This window comes from Terrapene carolina, unplaced genomic scaffold (genome assembly GCF_002925995.2).
Source record: "Terrapene carolina triunguis isolate 2854851 unplaced genomic scaffold, T_m_triunguis-2.0 Scaffold84, whole genome shotgun sequence".
In the NCBI taxonomy this organism is placed as follows: domain Eukaryota; kingdom Metazoa; phylum Chordata; order Testudines; family Emydidae; genus Terrapene; species Terrapene triunguis.
Window position 1 is genome coordinate 887,758 of NW_020664435.1, and position 22,056 is coordinate 909,813.

At 45.2% G+C, this 22,056-nt stretch overlaps 1 protein-coding gene across 1 annotated transcript in view; it reads left to right on the top strand.

Annotated features, from left to right (window-relative positions):
• Nucleotides 1-1,170: 1,170 nt before the first annotated feature.
• The window catches only part of GASK1A (golgi associated kinase 1A), a 46,970-nt gene continuing 26,084 nt past the window's right edge, over nucleotides 1,171-22,056 (top strand). Inside the window, exon 1 of the mRNA XM_024198951.2 lies at nucleotides 1,171-1,684. Coding sequence (XP_024054719.1) covers nucleotides 1,682-1,684 — 3 coding nt within the window. The 5' untranslated portion in view covers nucleotides 1,171-1,681. The remainder of the gene's footprint in view (nucleotides 1,685-22,056) is intronic.

A 22,056-nucleotide genomic window follows, 5' to 3' on the forward strand; every position in this document is an offset into this window, starting at 1 on the left:
CTGGGGGAGGGGATACTATAGAGGGCTATAGCTGGAGGGAAGGAGGCAGAGGTTGAGTGTTTTGTCCAGGAGTACAGCTAAGGACCTGTGGAGCTGGAGTGGGAGAAGTATTTCTGGGGATGGTGATGGGAGGGAATAATGGGCACCAGGATGGGGGTTTAGGGTGTGAGGCTGAGAGGACAGGGCACTTCTGGAGAGCAGGCAAATACCGTGGGAGTTCTGAGGGAAGGGAGATACTGAGGTGCAGAGGGGGCAGTCTCACCTGGTGAACTCAGGTGGTTTGCTGCCTGAAGGAGTTGGCAGAGAGAAGCACTGCTCCAGCTGACACAGCCCACGCTTTGGGCCAGCACGTTGCATCCACACTGGCCCTCGGTTAACAGAGCCTGCACTGACTGGGGCTCTGTTGGGGGTTACCCTACAGGGCTAACTAGCACTAGTTGTTGGCCCACTGATAGTTATATGGCTGCCAGGGGTATTTCAATCGGCTGAGGGGAAAAAATGCTGTTTACCCCTGCAAATGCCTCCAGTATGGCGCAGGCTCTGCCTCGCTGAATGGGAGAGGGTGTGACGCGAGCTATCTCTTTGGAGGGGAGGCAGAATCTAGGCCTCAGTGAAAGACTGTTTATCAAATGCTTTGAGCTGCTGAAAGTCTCTATAGGCCAAAGCATTATTTTTTTGATCATTTATTATCAGATTGTATAAGAAGTTTTGTCCCAATGTCCTATTGTGCTTGAGCAAGTATGGCACTATATGACACAGCCCTTTGTTATGTCATAATGGAAAGCAAAAATAATAGTATAAAAAGCAAAGGATTTCTTCTCAAGCATCTCTGCAGTTAGTGACTGTTTGCTTTCACCAGTCTGCTATTGATCCTCCAGGATAAATACAATCCCGCAATGTGTTTCCTATGGTCAGTGCCACAGAAGGCCAGGGTAGCTCATTTCTTTTAGCTTTTCTTTACCTGTGTTTTGTGGCTAAATGCAGCCCTCAGTGTTTAAGAAAGCAGGCAGGGCTTTTATTGTGAAAAGAGCCTCTTCAAATTAACTGGCATTCCACCCCCCCCTTCTCTTCTCCCCTCCCCACAGGGAGGTGGGTCTGGGCTGCCGGGCTGCTACACACTTTAAAACTAGCAGTTGAAGTTTGCCAGTTGTACACTGTGGATATGCACTAGCTGCTGAAGCGCATTTGGGCCCATAGTACCAGATTATACTCCTCACACTCGTGCACCCGTCCCGCACACGGCTAAGAACAGTTCCAGCAAGGAAAAAAATAACACACACTGGACCCTTCTGTAAAGTTTGATGACAACTTACCAGCAAGGATTTATGAAAACTAAACACCCTTTGGAATAATGAGCAGGAGGTTGAAATTGCAAAGAGCCCCAGCTGAGCTGTGCATATTGGTTGGGATAGGCACCCTGGAGTGACAACATCTGGTTGTAATTAAAAAGGAGATAAAAATGGGGAGAGACGTTGATTAGTAGCAGAAATATTTTTTTTTTTTTAGTGGTTTCTCCTGCAAACCCAGTGCAAAAGCCCTACAAATGGACTATGCCTAAGAACCACAGGGTTTAGTTTCTGAAAAGGACAAGACTACAGTGTGCAGTGTCTTCTGCAGGAGATGAACATAGAAGGTGGCTAAGGGAGAAGAGGAGGAGCCCCTCTGCCTGCATTGCAAAGATATGGTATGATTTACATGCTTTACTGCAAAGCTCGTGGTGTAAAAAGGTGTTTGGGCTGTTAAGCAGCATTAGCCATTCAGGATAGTCATAGAATCAGCCTGGCAGTCATTTCATTGTCCAAGATGGTACTGAGAAAATTGGGCTTAGACCTGTTCAGACGGTTTGGTGCACAGGTAGGCAAACAAGAAGCTCATCTGCCCCCTATTAAATAAGTGTTGTCTGGATTCATTCTTTATAATATTATGGCTGGACAGTCAAGAAACTGCAAAGAGACTTTGAAATACAATTCCCCAGAGGTCAGTGGATAACGCTAGTCTGATCTGTCTGGTTATTCAGAAGCATGCTTGCGCCAGTTTGCTCTGTTGGTCAGCTAGGTGAAACAGGGAGCATTTGAGCAGAGAGGGTTTTTTAAAAAAATAAGTGTATAAAGAAATAAACTATGCAATCTCTAGTGAAATAGTAATAAATAATGAACTGAATAATTGTTGGCTACACAGACTCAAAGGGGGGGATAATGAGCCTGGATAGTGAATAGTGCAACTCTGCTACCATTATCATCGGTCTGTACAAATTGATGAAAGGAGTGGGAAAAGAAATCTAAAATGAAATTCCTAAGGTCACTCAATCAGCTAGTTTGCTGGCTTTTCCCTCTCCAGACTTCCAATCAGAACCCCCCATAATCCTCTTTTTCTTTCTCCCAATCTGATGTGCCTAATTGAAAGGATGGGGCAAACTTAGAGCCATGTTAAAATACAGAATTCCTGTGGTGGAATGTTCTATCATTGTGTTTTGTCTGTTTTCACACCCATGACACACCATTGTCATCACAGTTTCACAAAAAAATGGTAATTTGGCTGCATAAAATGTGCAAAATTGAAAAAGATGCAGAACTTTCCCATCTGGATCATTCATCATGGAGGGCCAGATCCTGCCATCCCTTACAAAAGTGAGTAACTTTATTCATGTGAGTAGTCTCATTGACTTCAATGAGACTTTCCCTTCTGTGCCCCTTTACCTATGTCCTCCTGCTCCCTCTCAGTCACATGAAGAGAGTGGAGCATTGGACCTTTGGAACCTGTCTCCTTTTGTATCAGAGTCTCAACTATAGTTAGGTGAGCGCAGTCTCCCTGAGGAGATTCACTGACTTCAATGGGACAATTCACACAACTAGAGTCATCCCTATGTGTAAGTGTTAGCAGCACTGGGTACTAAGCTGGCTGTGTGTTTCAGCCAGGACCTCCATGACAACCAACACTTCTAGTTTCTGTTTTCAGTCAAATGGCATTGGTTTTGTCCTGCTGCACCGCTCAGTACCAAGCAAGCCTCCCCCAGGAATTTGCACAGTACTGTATAGTACTGTGGCACTGGTTTTTTTTTTTTTTTTTTTACACTATTAGGTATGGATCATCCATAATAAAGGATGTTTGACCTCTCACACAGCTAATTATAATAGTAATTATAATCCTGTGAGCCTTGACTTAGTCTTTTTATTAACTCCCCCCGTCTAAAATGATGCTTTCCCCTAGTTTTTGCCATGACAAGCAACCAGCCACATTGCTCAGACAAGGCAGGGTTCCAGAATGGTGAGGCTGGGCGCTGCATGAGGAGGTGGTCAGAGCTGACAATGGACTTGCAGGCAGAAACTATGCTCCCGGGGGCTCAGCTTGTTTCACGTTTATGGCTCCTCCACTGATGAGTTGTCATTTGGGAGCACTGTGGAGCAGGAAGCTCCAGGGGACACTCACCCTAACTGAGGCTGAGACTAATAAAAGTAGAGCCTGGTTCTACAAGGTAAAGGGTCTGATGCGTGTTCTTCACTCATGTGAATGGCTGGGGGCTGGAAGACTTGGGAGAGGGGGATTTGCACAGGTGCAGCATGCCGCTGAGTAAGGCCGGGGCCAACCCAGCACTGTGAAGGAACAGGAACACTGAATTGATGCCGACACTTTCTCCTAGAGCTCCAGAACTGCTGGGTTTGGAAGCTGTGGTTACATGTTCTAAGGAACCTCAGGGTATATCCTAAACCCACTGCCATCTGTGGGGGTAGGGGTGGGGGGTTACTGCCACAGTAGGCTGTGATAGAAATTGTCCTCCATTTTCAACACAAAAAGCATTTATTGGTATTTCAGTTTAGAAGCTATCATAAGATGAGTTTCATCAGGGTGATCAGAACATAGGATCCACCATGACAGTTCAGACCAATCGTGTGACCAGTCTGGTACCCTGCCCCGCCTCTCCTTCCTAGGTTAAATAATCCCAGTTTGCAGTTATTTTTATTGCCCTTATGAACAAAGGCCTTCAGAGTAGGGCCACACCAGTGCTCTCTCTGAGTTTACTAGGTTCATTTGACCATTGGGATTCATATGGGAAAGGTGTGCTGCAGTGTTGGCTCTGTGTGGCTCTCCATGTGATTGGTTATGAATTCACCAGTGACTCAGGAGGCAGTTAAATCCCAGCAGTGGGCAGGATTTTTGTTTGTTTGAGGGCTGGAGGAGTGATTTAAACTGAGGAGGAGGATACCTTTCTGAAATCCATGTGGAAACAATTCTGTCTGCTTTCAATAAAGTCATCTGCGATGCAGGGCCTTCTGCATTAATTCCCTCCCTTTTCATCTGGGATGCCTTGGAATTCTATGAATATACTTCCTTGTTGTCCATGAAGAAAAGATTGAAGAGATCTTTGCCAAACTGCCTCAATAGGCGAGAACTCTGTCACAATGAGTGCACTGCAAGCCCTTTTGGATACTGAATGATTGCTCTACATTTTTTCTATTAATCTGGTGGTTAAAAACTAAAACTGAAAATAGGCAAATTAAAAAAAAAACCACCCCACAGAAAAATAAATAAAACTACTGCCTCATTGGATTGGTGCCAAAATCTTAAATGATACTTAGCGGCTTTTCAGGCATTCATAGCAGAGGCTGGTAATCCCATCAAGATGGAAAAATATAAAACAGGATATGGTCTTATGTAGTGTCCCTCACACTCTGTCTACCCCAAAGTGCTTTGCAAAAAGTGCAGGCAGTGATTTTCTGCTACCTTGAAGTTTTGCTCTGTGTCGCACAGTCAGAGTAGCAGGCAGCAATGCAACACACAGCTGATGGCTGACATGCCTTTTGCTCTGAAATTGCCTGATGTTGAACAAGCTGCCGTCCGTCCTCGATTCAATTAGTGTGTCGGATTGGTCATTTCCAAAAGCGTACTGAAGAAGAATAAAGAAGAAGATGCCAAAGTCAGTAGACACTAAGACACACGCTTAAACTAAACTAAACTCAGACGATGTTTCATTTTCATACTGGATAGTTGCCTTCATTCCCTCATGGAACTCCTTAAATAGGGAGAGCACTTTTTGTGGACAGCCAATTTTCGACAGGATCTTGTACGTGCCATTCCTGCTAATCGTGTCGAAGGCCTTTTGTAGGTCAACGAATACTACATAGAGAGGTGCCTGTTGTTCACAGCTTTTTTCTTGCAACAAGTGCATTGTGAAGGACACATAGACAAGTCGTAGAATGTCCTGCTCTGAACCCACACTGGCTCTCAGGATAAGCTCTCTCAGCAAGGACTTGGAGTCTTTTCAGCAGGACCCTTGCAAGCACCTTGCCCACCATGCTGAGCAGAGATATCCCTGGGTAGTTGTTGCAGTCTGCTCTGTCCCCTTTATTTTCGTATGAAGTAATTATGTTTGCATTTTTCAGATCCGGGTATGTGGCTTTCTTCCCAGCAGGTGCAGAGAAGTGCGTGGATGTCTCTCACAAGCTTTCTCCCCACTGCCTTTCGGAGCTCCAGAGAGATCTGATAATTGCCTGCTGCTTTCCCAGATGCAATCTCTTTGATAGCCTTCTTTACACCTTCGAGAGTCGGTGTTTGATCCAGCTCCTGCATCATTGGAAGCTGGGGAATGCCAGCTAAGGAGGTGTTACAGATAATGGCATCCTTTGAGTAGAGTTCTTTGTAATGTTCAGTCCATTGGTCAAGCTGTTCCTGCTCATCAGTCAGGACGGTACCATCTTTTGCTTTGAAATGTACCAACAGGGAAACAGATTCTTGATTCCTGTGTGGTGGGAAAAGTCTGCCTATCCTCACAAAAGAAAAACAGACATTTAGTGGCAGGTTGAGAAGAATTAGAAACAAAATCTGGTGAGCTGCCGAATATTCCCCTTCCCCTCAGGCATCTTCAGTGTAATTCATCACAAACAAAGGGAATATTATTGAATGTAAATGAAAGCATGAGACACAGATACTACACAAAGAAAAGGAGCATGTTTCTTTGGGGAGAGGGTCTTCCTCGTCCATACAAATATAAAGGTTGCTCTGAAAACATCTCGAGGTAAGCACAACGGGCAGGCAGGGAAGTGGTGGGGGGAATAACAAGACCATTCAGAGACCTGCAGAGCAGAAACAGAGAAAGGAGAACCTGAATGATAATGGATGTAACTGCCACTGGAGTGACAAGTTGGACTGACATGCACAGGTGTCCCATGTCCCACTGCAGTTTTAGAAGACGCTTGTGTAGGAAAACAGTCCCCAGGCAGGCACGCACTTATCAGGGCACCGATTTACAGTCCTTCTTTGCAGAGGCAATAGGGAAAGGTGTAGAAAAAAATTCACGTACATTCTGAACACTCAGATTGAAGGATTCGGCCCGTAAACCATTGCTATTTTCCTAGACTTTGCTGTTAGGCGTTTCCAGATTCTGCCATTCTTAAAGGGCTCAGGGGCAACTGGAACAGCCAGGCTGGGCTGGTTATGGGGGGTGAGAGCTGGGGGACAGGAATATCCCCTTCCTTGCACCTGGATGATGGTTTTAGTTTGGTAGTTACCCTTTCAGGGATGTTTGGATGAGTTGATGCCTAACAAGTGTGAAGTGCTGATTTGGTCTGCAAAGCCCTAAATTGTTTGTGTCCAGGTTATGGGACCTGGTCACCTCACTCTTCATCTGAGGCATAGTGGCAGCTGAAATCAGCTGAAGTGCTGGTTTGAACAGTCCTTCTCACTGAGGGCTCCTTCACTGCGGAACTTCTGCCTCCCACCACCCCTGCTCAGTGGGCCAAAACATGTAGTTTGGGCCTTCAGGGCATGCTGCCACAAGACACCTGTTCTTCTAGGCTTTTCCTGGAGAGGGGTGGGCCAGTTGTGATTTAGGAGAGGAGGATGGGAGGGCAGAAGAATCCTTCTGTGCTTTCTTTGGCCTATTCAGTTGCTTTTAATCTTTGTGTAGAGCAGTGTTTCTCAAACTGGGGTCCGCAGACCGCTGGGGGTCTGCAAGGGTACTCCGGGGTCCATGGTCCCCACTGATCTACTCCTCCCTCTTCCTCCCAGCGCCTCCTGCACACCAGGGAACAGCTGTTCAGCAGCGTGCAGGAGGCCCTGGGAGGGAGGGGGAGGAGGAGGGACGGGGTGCAGTTGGGGGAGGGGGCAGAAAGAGGTGGGGAAGAGGAGGGGCAGGGGTGGAGCAGGGTGGGAAGAGGTGGGGTGGGGCCTTGGGGGCGGGGTTTGGGGCTGAGTTGGGGGCTTGAGGGTCTGCAAAATTTTTAGAGTCAAAATGGGAGTCCTCGGGTTGCTAAAGTTTGAGAACAGCTGGACTGTAGAGCATTGATTGGGCACCTTACAAATGTGAATGAATAGCTAATGCTGCCTCTGCCTGGCATGTGATCTGATCACTCTTTTACACTAGTTAAGGAATTGACAGGCCTCAGGATTTAAATATCCATCTGAAAATCCCTCAACAGGAAAAACTATCATCTGCTGAAGTATGGATTTCACACCCCATTTGTTTCAATTCATGACCGGCTATTGGTGTTTCTGGGGAAATCCCAACCCATGTGGGTTACTGAAAAGAAAAGCCCACTGCTTCCAGGAACTCTGCTTACACATGTGATCCTGGAACAGAAGATGTTGGCTTATTACGCCCTCAGAAGAATGCAACCCACAAATAAACTGCCCGGAGATGCAGCCTCCGCAAATGGGTCAGCATGGGTTGCTTGAATTGCTGGCTGAGTCAAATTGTCCCCATCCAACCCCACTAATGCTCTCAAGTGTCACCTATCATGAATCCATACAGCCACATGCACAGAGACATCATAGTCATCTGCTAAACTGCACAGGGAATAGAACCCTGCACATTCTTATCCAAAATCAGCAGCCTGTGCCCTTTGCTCTCAAGGAGACCCTTCAATAGTTGCCACTGTCAGTAGTAGTGGGGCTTATAGCTTCTTTGAAGGCCAGCCACTAGAGGATGACATAAGCACATAGCTGAGCCCATCTGGGAGACAACTGTGTTGCACATACACATCACCTATCAGACAAACCTCATTTGTACTGGCCTAGGAAGGAGAAGATTCCTGAGATGGCTTCTTATCCTGGGTTTTTCTGCATGGCAGCCTGCTGCACTGGAATCAAGACTCCTAGATTTCAGAGCATCTTATCCTGCTATTCTCCATATAGCCTGTGGATTCAGTGCTTCTCAGTGTTGTTTGCATGAAACATTTGCGGTAACATTTTACCTAAAATAATATCTCTGTGAAATAGACAGAAGGCAAAGCTAGTCTCCAGAGCCCATGTAAAGATCCAAACCCTGCATTTGGGAAACAGGGCGAGGGGACATCTTAAAGCTATTAATGTCAAAGTATGGAGTGCAGGAGACAGTTTATTTTTGTAAGTGATTTATATTGACTTCCGGGATTAAATCTGTGTTTTTTAAGTTGCAGTATACATAGCATCTGAATGAAAAGTGCCTTTTCCATGAATCACAGGCATCACTATGAACTCCCTACAAGCTGAAAGATTTATATAGCAGGGGTGAGGAGAGTTGGGGAGTATTATGAGTTCTTTATTTTCCTAAGCCAAAGTCACAAAATTAACTAGTTAGGCCACTCTAGTATCACCAGCTAGGAGCAACCTATAGCAATTGAGCTGAACAGAACTCTTATGACTAATATTTATGCTCTCATTATCTGTTTCACTATACAATTCCATAATTAAAATACATCCTAAGTGATGTTTTCAAGCAAACATATCTAGGTATCTGTGCTCATCACCATGGTATCTGAAGGCCTAGAAGGCCTGAGCCATAGTCTACTGAACTCAGAGGAAAGACTCACATAGACTTCAATGAACTTTGGATCTGGCCCACCGTGTTTTATGACTTTACAGAAACAATAGAGCTACTCATGTCACTGATTGAATGTTTCTTCAACCTGCTGCAGTTTATAAATAGCCAAATTGCTACCCTTTGGGAGAAAAAAGTGTCTTCTCTGCAGATTTCTACTGATCTATGGTCCCAATTCCCATGCTTAACATAAAGCACATTCTTAAGTTCCACCGACTTCAATGGAATTAAACAGCTTCTTAACTGGGAGGGACTGCTGAACAATGGGAGCAAAATGCCTCCCATGTTGAGGCAGTGCTTTGTTTGGGAAATGCATAGAGTGGTGAGCAATCATGCAAACAACTTGAACAGAGCAGGGCAAACTATTCCTGGTGAGCCATCTATTAGACAATTAACCCTTTTTCTTTTAGGAAATCAGCAAGCAGATGTCAATCTACGAATTTTGTCATTATTCAAAATTATTCAATTGATGTTTAATGAGAATGTATTTCAGCCTCTGGTGTGCTTATGAACTATTTGTTCATATTAAGGCTACAATGAAATCCCATCGTGGAATTCAGATGACATAAACCATTTGAGGTGTACTAGTTTGGTTTATAATGTAATCAGAACCAGCCACAACTGCTTCCTTTAATTAGTTGCTGCTATTCCCTGGGTAGCAGGACCATATTTCCCAAAAGGAAAACAGGGCACTGTGCGGGGCTGGCCCAAGCCCCCCCGGCCACTGCAGGGCTGGCCTGAGCCACTCACCCGAGGCCCCCCACAACCCCTCCCTGGGAATGGGCCCGAGCTGCTCACCCAGCCCTTCTCCCCACACGAGACTGGGGCTGGCATCACTGCTCACCCAAGCCCTGCCTGCCTCCCGGATGAGGCTAGTGCTAGTGTTGCTGCTCGCTTGAGCCCTGTCTGCCCCCCACCTGAGCCCAGCCTCCCTTTCCACATGGGGCTGGCATAGCCCCTCCACCCCACATTCCTGCACACCCCACTTTTCTTACAGAAGTGGGCATTTGTCCTGTTTGCTCTTGCTTAAAAAAGGACTGTCCAAGCCAAAACAGGCCTTCTCCCATATAGCCCCTTTCTCTTCACCTTTATCTCAGGGCTGAAGTTCTCAGATCCTCTTCCTCCTCACTGACTGCATATGCCACCAGAACCTGTCTTCTGGTTCTTCCCTTCTCTGCTCCCAGCCAAGAACTGAGCCCCAGCAGCGCCTTTTAGCTGATCCTGCTGGGCTCTGATTGGCTGCTTCTATGCAGCCTCTCTAGGCAATGCTGGAGGACCCAACCTTCACTGCTCCTTTCTTGGGGCAGGATGTGGTAGGATCGCAGGTCCTCCAGCAGGGGGCCTTGAAGGGGCAGGTACACCCCCTCACAGGCCCCAGTTCAGAAAAAGCATATCAGCACATGCTTAACTCTGAGCACGTGCCTAAGCCCTATTGACGCCAATGGGATGTTAGCGTAAGCTTAACTTCAAGCACACGCCTACGTGTTTTGCTGAATTGGAGTCTCAATGACATTTTCTAAACCTAAATAAGTAAAATAATCCCCCCCAAAAACACTGCCAGCAGCTCAGCACACGAGTAAGGGAATCAGAGTTCAGTTTCAAGCTCCCAAGAGGTCATTGTAAAGAGTGAAAGGGTTGAAGTGGAGGCTGGGAAGAGAAGGGAGAATTATTTTAGAAGTTGATAGAGGTACCTCAACACCAGCCTTTTAACTGCAATGTTAGGACATTATGCAACAAATATCAACATTTTTTTTTATGTTGTAGTTAAAATATTGCTTAACAAATAGTAATTTAAGATCAACTTGCCTAACAAGCCTTGTTTGTTAGCACTAGTAGTGGGATAACCCGATCTCCCTGAGATGAGAGCCTTGCAAATGGATTGAAATTAACAACCAAACTGATGAACATTTGAAAGTTGTAGGTTGGCTCATTTGACTTTGCTATTTTCCAGCTTGGCATTGGTCATAGTCATTGAAGAACATCACAAGCCAGTTTTCATCGTTCAGCCATTCTTTAGTTCTCTTTGTGGGGGTGGGGAGAAAGCATGGGGCTACATACCAAGTTATTCCCTCCTCTGGGCTTCTTAGGGCATTCTGTCTTTACTGTGACTGTATTTTACAAACTTTTGGGAGCAAAGTCTGTGTCCATATCACATGCACCACCGAGCTTGTTGTGCTTAGCAAATAATTCATACACTGAAACATGTCTAAAGTGACTATTCAAGTGGCCAACCAAAATCAGTTGCTCGATAGGGGTGGCTTTCTAACAAAGATGGAGAAGGATCACGTTCAATATGTATCTGTATTAAAAAGCTGTACAGTGCTTTACACGATAGGGTCCTGGTCCACCTAGGTGCTACTACACTACAAATAATAATCATAATAATATATTCCTCAAGGAATCAATTCTGAAGCACTTAGATGAGAGGAAAGTTATCAGGAACAGTCAGCATGGATTCAGCAAGGGCAAGTCATGCCTGACTAACCTAATTGCCTTCTATGACGAGATAACTGGCTCTGTGGATGAGGGGAAAGCAGTGGACATTTTATTCCTTGACTTTAGCAAAGCTTTTGATACGGTCTCCCATACTATTCTTGCCAGCAAGTTAAAGAAGTATGGGCTGGATGAATGGATTATAAGGTGGATAGATAACTGGCTAGATCGTCGGGCTCAACAGGTAGTGATCAATGGCTCCATGTCTAGTTGGCAGCTGGTATCAAGCGGAGTGCCCCAAGGGTCAGTCCTGGGACCGGTTTTGTTCAATATCTTCATTAATGATCTAGAGGATGGTGTGGACTGCACCCTCAGCAAGTTTGCAGATGACACTAAACTGGGAGGAGTGGTAGATACGCCGGAGGGTAGGGATAGGATACAAAGGGACCTAGACAAATTAGAGGATTGGGCCAAAAGAAATCTGATGAGGTTCAACAAGGACAAGTGCAGAGTCCTGCACTTAGGACGGAAGAATCCCATGCACTGCTACAGACTAGGGACCAAATGGCTAGGCAGCAGTTCCGCAGAAAAGGACCTAGGGGTTACAGTGGACGAGAAACTGGATATGAGTCAACAGTGTGCCCTTGTTGCCAAGAAGGCTAACAGCATTTTGGGCTGTATAAGTAGGGGCATTGCCAGCAGATCAAGGGACGTGATCATTCTCCTCTATTCAACATTGGTGAGGCCTCATCTGGAGTACTGTGTCCAGTTTTGGGCCCCACACTACAAGAAGGATGTAGAAAAATTAGAAAGATTCCAGCAGAGGGCAACAAAAATGATTAGGGGGCTGGAGCACATGACTTATGAGGAGAGGCTGAGGGAACTGGGATTGTTTAATCTGCAGAAGAGAAGAATGAGGGGGGATTTGATAGCTGCTTTCAACTACCTGAAAGGGGGTTCCAAAGAGGATGGATCTAGACTGTTCTCAGTGGTACCAGATAACAGAACAAGGAGTAATGGTCTCAAGTTAGGTTGGATATTAGGAAAAACTTTTTCACTAGGAGGGTGGTGAAGCACTGGAATGGGTTACCTAGGAAGGTGGTGAACTCTCCTTCCTTAGAGGTTTTTAAGGTCAGGCTTGACAAAGCCCTGGCTGGGATGATTTAGTTGGGAATTGGTCCTGCTTTGAGCAGGGGGTTGGACTAGATGACCTCCTGAGGTCCCTTCCAACCCTGATATTCTATGATTCTATGATTTGGGGATGTTCTGCAATGATGTCTCAAAGCAGAAACTTCCTGAATAAGGCTTCAGTCCTACAAACACTTACGTATGGGAGTAAATGTACACATCTGAGTAGTCCTGTTGAGTTCAGTGAGATTCCTCACATGTACAGCTACAAGCTTAAGTGTTTGCAGGATCAGAGGTTTAGCTGTGTTTTTACATATCACAAAAATAGCTGAAAGGTATTTCGAGCTTTCCTCAGCAATGAAAAAAAAATCACCTTTGAGCAGAATATACCCATGGATAATTTCAGTTCGAAAGGAGGTTTCGGGGGGGAAATTTGTAACACCTAAAAAGAGGGAGTTAGAATTAATTCAAAAACTTCTTGGAAACTTAACTATAGCATTCCCTACTAAATGAGAATATTAATATATAGTTCAAAAGCTGATGGTTATCTTCTTTTTTCATCAAATACGATTTACTAGGCCATGACAAATGGAAACTGGGTATGTTGTCTAGTTCCGCATCTAATCGTAAAATCTCTGAATCTACATACAGGGTAAGAAGGATGTGTTCTAGGAATTATTTTGGGGAAGTTCTATGGCCTGTGTTATACAGGCGGTCAGACTAGATGCTCACAATGGTCCCGTCTGGCCTTGGAATCTATGAACCTATGAAAGCTGACTCAGACTCCAGACAACAAGGTATTATTCAATACTTCATAAAAACAAGCAGTAGTGTTTCAAGCCAGGGCTACCTTTGACTCTGGCAGTCTTAATTTAATAGCCAGCTGTACTACATTCCCTCTGTGCAAGTCATCCATCTTTTCACAGCAGAATGATATAGGAGGACACTGAGTACTTGGCTCACAGAAGATGAACTCTGCCAAGGATTTCTACCAGTACACATGCTCAGAGAATCTGTCTGAAAGGTATTGCATTAGGTTTGAAAAAAGGGCATTTTATTGTGTGTAACAAACCTCAGTTTCCCCACCCCTGCGCCTTGGGGCACCGTTCAAGGATCAGGGCCTTAGGAGTGCAGTAAAGAGACAGTCCCTGCCCTAAAGAGCTAAACACTTCATCGTGTTAGCAGAAAATGCCACTAAATTTGAGGGTCCCCATCACTTAAGAGATGCACTGAGCAGATGTGCATTTTTCCAGGAGGGTGAGATTTTCAGTGCATGGTAATAGCTGCTGATTGTTGACTCTGAGTTAGGCCAGTGCAAGCTTTGCTGTGATGCTGAATAGACACTGGTTACCATTGTTACTGAGCCTCGTGGTGTATTCTCTTTAGTTTCTTCTGTTCCTCTCTCTTGGGACAAAGCTAGGAAATTTAGTGCAAAAATGACTGAATGAACAAATAAATAAATAAAGAAAAAGACATTCACATACCACATTATGGCTGCATGGGAAAAATTCAGGAAAGGCAAAAGGTGAGAGCCTGGATCCTGCCCTGTGTCAGGGCAATCTAATGGCACTCTGCTGGTGCAAAGCAGCCCTAAAGCTGGCTTACCTAGGCCCTGGAGGATTTCCACACCATTTGGGGATCCTCAGGTCATGTAGAGCTGCTGTAGTGGGTCCCATGTCACTCCCCCTACCCCCACTTTGGCTCCTAGCATGAGGGGTGTAGCTGAGGGAAATCAACATGGTCAGGGCTTCCTTAGGTCAGCTGATGCCCCAGCTGGTGGAATGATCCCTGGGGGCTGTCAGCAGCTATTGGAACCAACACAATATCTCCACTGGAGCTGGAAGGTGTAATTCCCAGCTCATGGAGACATACCTGCACTAGCTCAATCAGCGCTAGCCTGCTAAAAATAGAAGGGTAGTTGAGGCAGCGCAGGTGAGCTGTACCCAGTATGATCCTGCTGGAGATGCTAGGTGTGTACTTGGAGCAGTTAGCCCCTCGCACCTCCACAACTCCACTTTAACATGCTAGCTTGGTCAGAGCTAATACGGGGGTGTCTCCTTGAAGACATACTCTATGAGCAGCCCTGATGTTGCTCTAATGTATTCCAGGTAACAGCCCACTGCCAGGATTGGGGGAACAGAAAGATGGCTCCTCCCGAGCTGCATTAAGGTTTCCTCAGCCACAGCTCTGGATCTGGGCTGAGGTATGTTCTCCCCGCAACATTAACATTTATAATTTATTACCATTGTGCCCGGGGGCCTTCTGAGAAGAGGGGGCCCATTGTTCTAGGCCCTGTACAAACATAGAATAAGAGACAGTCCCTGCCCTGAATTGTTTACAATCTAAATAGACAACACAACTAAAAGGGTAGGGAAAAGGCATAGAACATACAAGCAGAGCGAACAATACAATGGCTACAAACGGCATATTCGTTTCACAATTTTGTATTAATTTTTTTGCATTTGTTTTGTTATTTAAATACTTGATGGGCTTCTGGCCATGCGGCAAATGCTATTTATTGGAAAAGGCTTTGGGGAAAGTTAAGGGTATGTTCCCAGAATGGTAGGGGGTGGAAGTGAGCTTTTTCAGCTGTTTTGTTTTATGGGCTAGCTGAGTTAATTTGTTAATATCTATGATTGTCTAACGCTACTGGTGAGCTAAGTTGGTGTTATCCATATGGATTTATTTTTAATGCTGCTGGGTGGTCATTATTGTGTTTTTGTGAGGCAAATTAATTGTCAGATTGCCTAGAGCTTTTTGCATAGGTGTTTTTTCACTATGATTTGAATTATACTCCTAATCTGTTTACCCAGTGGGCTTCATCCGAGCTGGAGTCCTCTGAGCAGGGAGGAAACTGTACACTTATTTCCATGGAAATGTTTTGTGGCAAGGGCTTTTGCCCGTTATACTTCAGAGCTGTGGAGTTCTCTCTCTTGAGCTACCAACAATGCCAAGTTGTTAAATTCGGTTTTAAAAGAGAAATTGAAAACATACTTCTTTTTGATTTTGAATTCTGCCAAAGTTCAAGCCCCCTAGGAGTAAAATTTCAAAGATAAAAACTCTGAGCCACACTTGAAAAAATGCAACCCTAGTGATCAAACTGCATCCACAGCTCTTCAAGATGCTTTGTGTGAGCCGCGTCCTATCATATTTGCATTTGATCAGCGAGAATTCATAGTGTTGGCTTATGGTTATAAAAGCCTCTTTTGAAAAACCAATACAATTCACATCTTTTATTGGTTTTGTTGTTAGCATGCCTGCTGAGAACTGAACTTAATTTCCAAGAAGGACACACTGTAGCTACCAGTTTGTCAAACTGGCAAAGCAGAGCTGTATGTATGGTTTTCATTTCAGACTGAATTGAAGCCATAGCATAAACTGGAGCATGAAACAATCGGTTCCACCGTGTATTTGGCGGTGACACTCTGAGTACCTGAAGAAGAGCTCTGAGACGCTTGAAAGCTTGTCTCTTTCACCAACAAAAGTTGGTCCAGTAAAAGATATTACACCCACCTTGTCTCTCTCATAAAGAATGTACTTTCTTCCAGTTTGTTGTTGTTGAGGTGGAAGGGAAAACTTGACTCCCTGGTTAAAGCTGGGAAAGGGAAACTGGGAGAACTCTTGTTTTGATTCCCAGTGCATGATTCTGAGCCTAGAGCAGGAGTGAAATAAAGCCAGAATGTGCCGTGCCCAAACCAGCGCTTGCTGACAGAAAAGACAAAGTGGTTTTTGGAAGCGAACAATGCTCTGTCTGTTTGGTCAGTAAACCAACTCAAGGAGGAAAAAATGGCTCCGGTCTATGTCCATCTGGCTCCCACTGGATTTCTGTGTCTAGCTGTTCTACTACCCAAGATGAAATGCAACTTTTCAGACAGTACTAAGGCTGTTTAGAGAATAACCAAGTATGGCTTGGCTAGATCTTTTTAAAGCCACACATATGATACATGGATTTTGTTGGATATGCTCTTCACATACAGCATTTTCATACTTGACCAAGGCTGGTAACAGTAATCAAATGAAGTAACTACAGTACTGTGCATGACAAGAAATGCTTTGGGCTAGATTCTCAGCCCACTTGTGCCAGTGGCACAACAGGGATGGAGAGCTGCTTTAGTGACCCATAAGATGGTCATGTCCCTGCTGCAGAGACAGCACTATAAACAGACAAGATAAGGCCAAAGAACGGGGGAAGGAGACAATTAAAAGAAATAAATTAGTGCCGGAGTTTGGCGTGCATCAAACCTGTTAGTTCCAGGTTTTTTGGGTGTCTTTTCTCTGAGGACGTGAATAGCTCATGGCTGGTTTCACGGAAGAAGCGTGTTTTAAGGAGGGACCTGAAGGAGTACTGAGTACGTGGGGAAGCTGAGACTTAAGGACTGATTCTGATCCCACTTAGACAAGCATAGCTCAGGAGTAACTGCATGGGCAGCAGTAATATTGCACCGATGTTTCTGAGATCACAGGGCCAGACTGTGAAGCCCTCACTCCCACTAGTGAGCTGCTATTCACAGTGCCAGTACCATGGGACAACTCATGTGAGTAACTGCTCAACAGAGTGAGTAAGGGGTTGGGGCCAGATGCAAACACTCGTACTCACACCGAGCAGCCCTTACGCCACAAGTGGTCCCACTGAAGTCAATGAGACTGTCTGTGGAGTAAGATGCTACCCAACAGGAGTGAGGGGATCAGAATCTTAATACCAAGCCTTAGTTTAGTAAGGGTTAGATTGTGACTAGGGGAATAAGAACTTTCAAGCTCCTGTGCAGACACCCAAAGCTTGGGTCTCGGTGCATGGGAGTAAACACGTGCTGTGTGCCCATTTCTCACCCACCTGCTCCAGATAGGGGGTCCTAGGCAGAGCTTTGGCTCTGCCCTCCCTGCTGTCCCAATGGCCAGGGCACCTGAGCCAGCACAGTGTGTGTTGTAATTTGCTGTGGGTATAGGCCTGCAGAAAATGACTGCCCCACTGGAGCAAGAGAGAAGCAGGGCAGGAACTGTGAACAGAGCACAGAGGTGTATTTGAGTCATACTGCCTCCTGGGGCTACTTCTGGACTCTGGCGGTGTATGCATTGTTCCTTGCTCCGGGCTGTGCTCACATCACAATATAGGCCTTTAATACCAAGTCTTGGGCAATTAATTCAAGAAGTTGTCAGTAATCTAGGACGTTACATTCTAGTTTCCAAAGCAATGAACTCTGGAATGGCTTCCCCTGAGACATATTCCTCTTGGAAAGGACAGGGCAGAGATTCATCTCTGGAATGAGCCATAAGCATTTTGCTTCTTAGGCTCTGTCTGCACTCCAGCTTATGTCGGCAGAACTTATGTCGCTCCGGGGTGTAAATAAACCGCCCCCCTGAGTGACATAAGTTACACCAACATAAGCGCTCATTTTCACAGCTGTATGTTGGTGGGAGAGCTACCGCCGCTCGCAGAGGTGGTTTTATTATGTCAACAGTAGAGCTCTCTCATGTCGGCATAGAGCGTCTTCACCAGATATGCTGCAGCTGCGCCACTGAATCGCTATATGTGTAGCCATGCCCTTATTTTCATACAATAGGTAGTCCTCAACTGATGTAAACTGGTGTCACTACACTGTAATAAATAGAGCTATGCTGATTTATTGGACCAGATCCTCAGTTGGTGCAACTTTGCTTTCCTTTATTTTCCCCTCTCCCTTCCCAACTAGCACTTCAAACAAAATTAATACCCCATATTCAGATCTGGTCTGAGCACAGGCAACTCCCTTCACGTCACGGGAACTTTACCCACTTGCAACAAGTTTCAGATATGAAGGTGATGAGCGCTGTACGACCCCCAAAGATAAATGGGTCTGCGTGTGGTCTAGGAACTCTTTTCATATGCAGTTGTTGTTCCTGTTCCTGGCAGCTTTAAAAAACTGAGTTTGGAGCTCAAAAGGAGCTGAGAAATGCAGGTGTTTTCATTTTTATATTTAAGTTTTTCTGAGGGTTCTGAAAAGCACCAAGCAACATCTGCTTTTCCTAGTAGAAAGCGCCTGGAGAGATACTAAAACTGTCTCCTTGTCCTGTTCCCTTCAGACTGGGGTCCTGTTGTTGCAGTCAGAGGAGGACAGGAATTTCTGGAATGCATATAGTAGGCCCAATCCTGCAAAGTGCTGAGCTTCTTTTTGCAGGGTGCTGAGTGCCTCTATTCCCTTTAGGAGCTGAGCGCGCTCAGCACCTTACAGGATCAGGTTTGCTGTGTGTGTTGCTGTTTCTCTGTGTAAGGGCTGTAATAGCAGGAGAGTTATGAGATAGAACTCGGACACTAGGACTGCATCAAAACCAAGAATCAGCTGTTTCTATTCAGCCTGATTTGTGCAGCAGAAAAACAGATGGTTCTTACCTTCAAAAGGCTTTTTTATTTTCCCGTTGTTCCAAATCATTTCCATGTGTGATTGTAAAGGTGGGGCTTGGGCATAGCATCAAGGCAGCCTTGGATCTGGGCCTCTTCCCTTCTTTCCTGAAAAAGTACACTACTTTTTTTCTTTGTTCTCCAAGTAAACGACTTACAGATGGGAACCCAGAAGAGGTGCTGATTTTTTTTTTTTGCGTCCAGGGGGTGGGACATGATGGGTGAGCTCAATGGCACCTTAGAGGCACCCCCCATCCGCAAGAACACAGATGGAAGCTCCCTCCATTGCACACAGGCATGGGGTCTTCCCCTTCTAAGGAACATCATCTCCTCAAGACCCCATAGCCCTGGCCTCCTCCCACCTCACCCAGACCAGAGGTCCCGCCTTGGGCCGGGTGGTCCCCAAGCTGGATCAGCGACCTGTATTGCTTCAGCAGCTCTGCGTTGTGGACTCAGCCACCCTCACAGCCACGGAGGAAGCTCAACAGGTTGGCCTGGCTTTATGGCTTTATGCTGGGCTGAGGCAGATCCCACGCACACAGCCACCCACCTGGGGGAGTAACTGGGGGTTGCTGAAAGGGGATGTTCTCTGAAGCCCCTTGTGGAGTGTGGCTCTGGGGGGTTCAAACCCTGGACATGCAGGCCAAGAGGGGGGGGGCGAGGAGGATGGTCTGGGCCCCCTTATTGCACCCCTGAGAGAAGCAATTAAGTAAGAGCTCTAAGGTTTAATCACTCCAACTGTGCTCTCCCTAGCCCTTGTCAGCAGCAGGAAGTCTGCCTAGTTCTTGGAACGGAGACATCCAAGGAAACCTCATGGTGCTGCTGGAAGTGGTGGTGGTAATTCTGTAGCTCCTGTAGGAGAGCACTGATCCCATGCCCCAGGATAGCATGAAATAGTGATGTGCTGTCCTTTGGGTGTGATGTAAAACTGAGGGCCTAAGAACTTGTGTTCAGTGCAGCCCCCACACCACTTTTCATACGAGTCGGGTTATGTTAGCCCCAGGACCCTTACCAGAGTCCAGCTTGGTGCAGAACGGCAGCCTCATTCCTCCCCAGAAGTGACTGCAATTCAGAAACGAGTGCTTTCCTAAATGGAGAGTACTTTTAACATAGCTCTATGTGAACATTTCAGCTTTTTGCCGCACCAACGCCTAGAAGCAGAGCCAGCTGCCTTTAGCTTATTCGCTCCGATTGCAAGCTTTTCTTCATATAAACCATTTCTTATCTCTACGCTGGCTCTACCACGCTGTTATGTTTGCCTGGATAGGATTGTGTTTCCAAAATAAATAGTTCCAAAGACAGAATACAACCAAACCTCATTTTCTGTCCATGTTATGCCATGTCACATCACAGTAAGAATTCTTTGTCCCAAGCTTAATGATTTGGCCTTGTATCGTTTCTTTGCCTGGCGTGCTGATCCCTGGCTTCAGTATCAGATTTATGTGACAAGTTTGGCTGGGCATGCGAAAGCATATTTGTTTTAAAGTTGATTTTGTTTCCAGTATAGCAATTGTTTCAAACTGTCTAACTTTTCCCAGGCAAATTGGGTCAGGCTCTATTTTACTGTAACAACACATCTAAACATATCAGCCTGTTTCAAATGTCTGGATTTCAATGGCTATCCTAGCAACAGTTCCTAGTGCTGCCTGCTTACAGAGTGTTGGAATCACTGCCATGCTGCCTACAGGCTTGTATGTACATTGCTTCCCACTATTCATTGGAACCGAAGATGCTCAAGTGTCTCTGAGTACCCAGCTGTATGGTGGCTAGCCTACAAAAAGGCTATTTATTCACACTGGTTTTGAGTCACAGGGCTCTGTGCAAACATTTAAAAAATGTTGGTTTCTATATGTTCTCACTCGCCCACCCCCTGCACCCCGAGATTCATTTGTTGTGTTTTGTCTGTTTTTTTGCAGTCCTCATGCAGACCCATTGAGTTTTGCATGATCTCCATTCAAAACCATACACTAACTCAGGTTCATTTGAAATGTAGACCTTGGTTTGCCCAAAGGTTTGTTGAACATGGACCAGGGTTCCAGCTTTGCAGTGAAACATGATACCAGATGAGTTGCTTCTGGTTTTAGGTTTCATTAAAAAAAGTTTCACCCAGCTCCAATTGTTAGCCCTACTCCTAGTAACAACACTGGAAATTCTCATTGATCTCCTGTGTGAGAGGTCTGTGTTTGGAACAGTGAGTTTTGAGTTCTATTCCCTCTGCCACATGGATATGGTTTAGCTAACAGCTGTGGTTTCTTTCACACAAAGTAATATGGTTTTATTTTGCATGATTTCCATATAACGATGGCTTTGTAGAACCGTAAGAATTTCTGCAGTTCATGTGAGTTCTCAGTAGATTTCAAGGGGTGTTTTAGACTATTATTATATTTTGGAATTCACTTCTGAACCATTCCCAGGCCCTATAGGTTGAGATTTTCAAACGAATTTCGATGGGGTTTGCTTAACTCTCTTATACTCTTTTGGAAATCATTGCCACAATGCCAGTGCACTGAGCTACTCCTAGAAAATCTTTCTTTCTATAGGAGGGAGAAATATGGTGATAAGTGGGGACAGAAAGTTATAAAATGCACCAACTTTTCATACCAGGAAAGTTCAGGTCCAATGCAAATGAGACCGTGGTCTCAGCTTAGTCTCCAGTGAATATTTCTGTGCACTGCAGCATGAGACAAATGCACAGCTAGCATACATAAAGGAGGCCCAGTGCTCTAATACAAGGGGTTATTTCAGGCCAAGGCTGAGCTGCATAAGCTAAGCAATGGGGAGAAATGTGCATAGCATCTGTTAACAAAATTTCCATCTCCAACTTACAATTTTTACCAGTCTCTTATGAGCCTAGAAAACACGGCTACAAAGAAAAAGGATCTAAGTCTTTGTACATAAAGAGGCATAAAACAAAAGTTGGTAGTCTCCCTCCATACACAATTCCCTGCTGTTGGTAAAGCAGCGATTTTTCAAGCTCCAAATATAGTAAATCAGCCTTGAATCCCTCCTACATAAAAGACAGATCAATTCCCAGTCTTCCTTTTGCATATCCCAAACAAACAATGCACCACTAAGAAGCTCTATCAAAATCATGCCAAGTCAAACTGAACTGTGAAATATATTTCAAGTATGGAGATGCCAATGGTTTAATCAACACCTTGTGGCAATCTCTGTTCCTCTCCTCTTAGGGGACTTGTTGACATAGTTTTTGTACTACTTGAACTATATTAGTTTAAAATTGATACAATTAAAGAGGTGCAACCGTCTAGTTTGGATGCAGCTATAGTGGTATAAAAGGACTTCTAATGGTATAAATTATTCCTGTAAATTG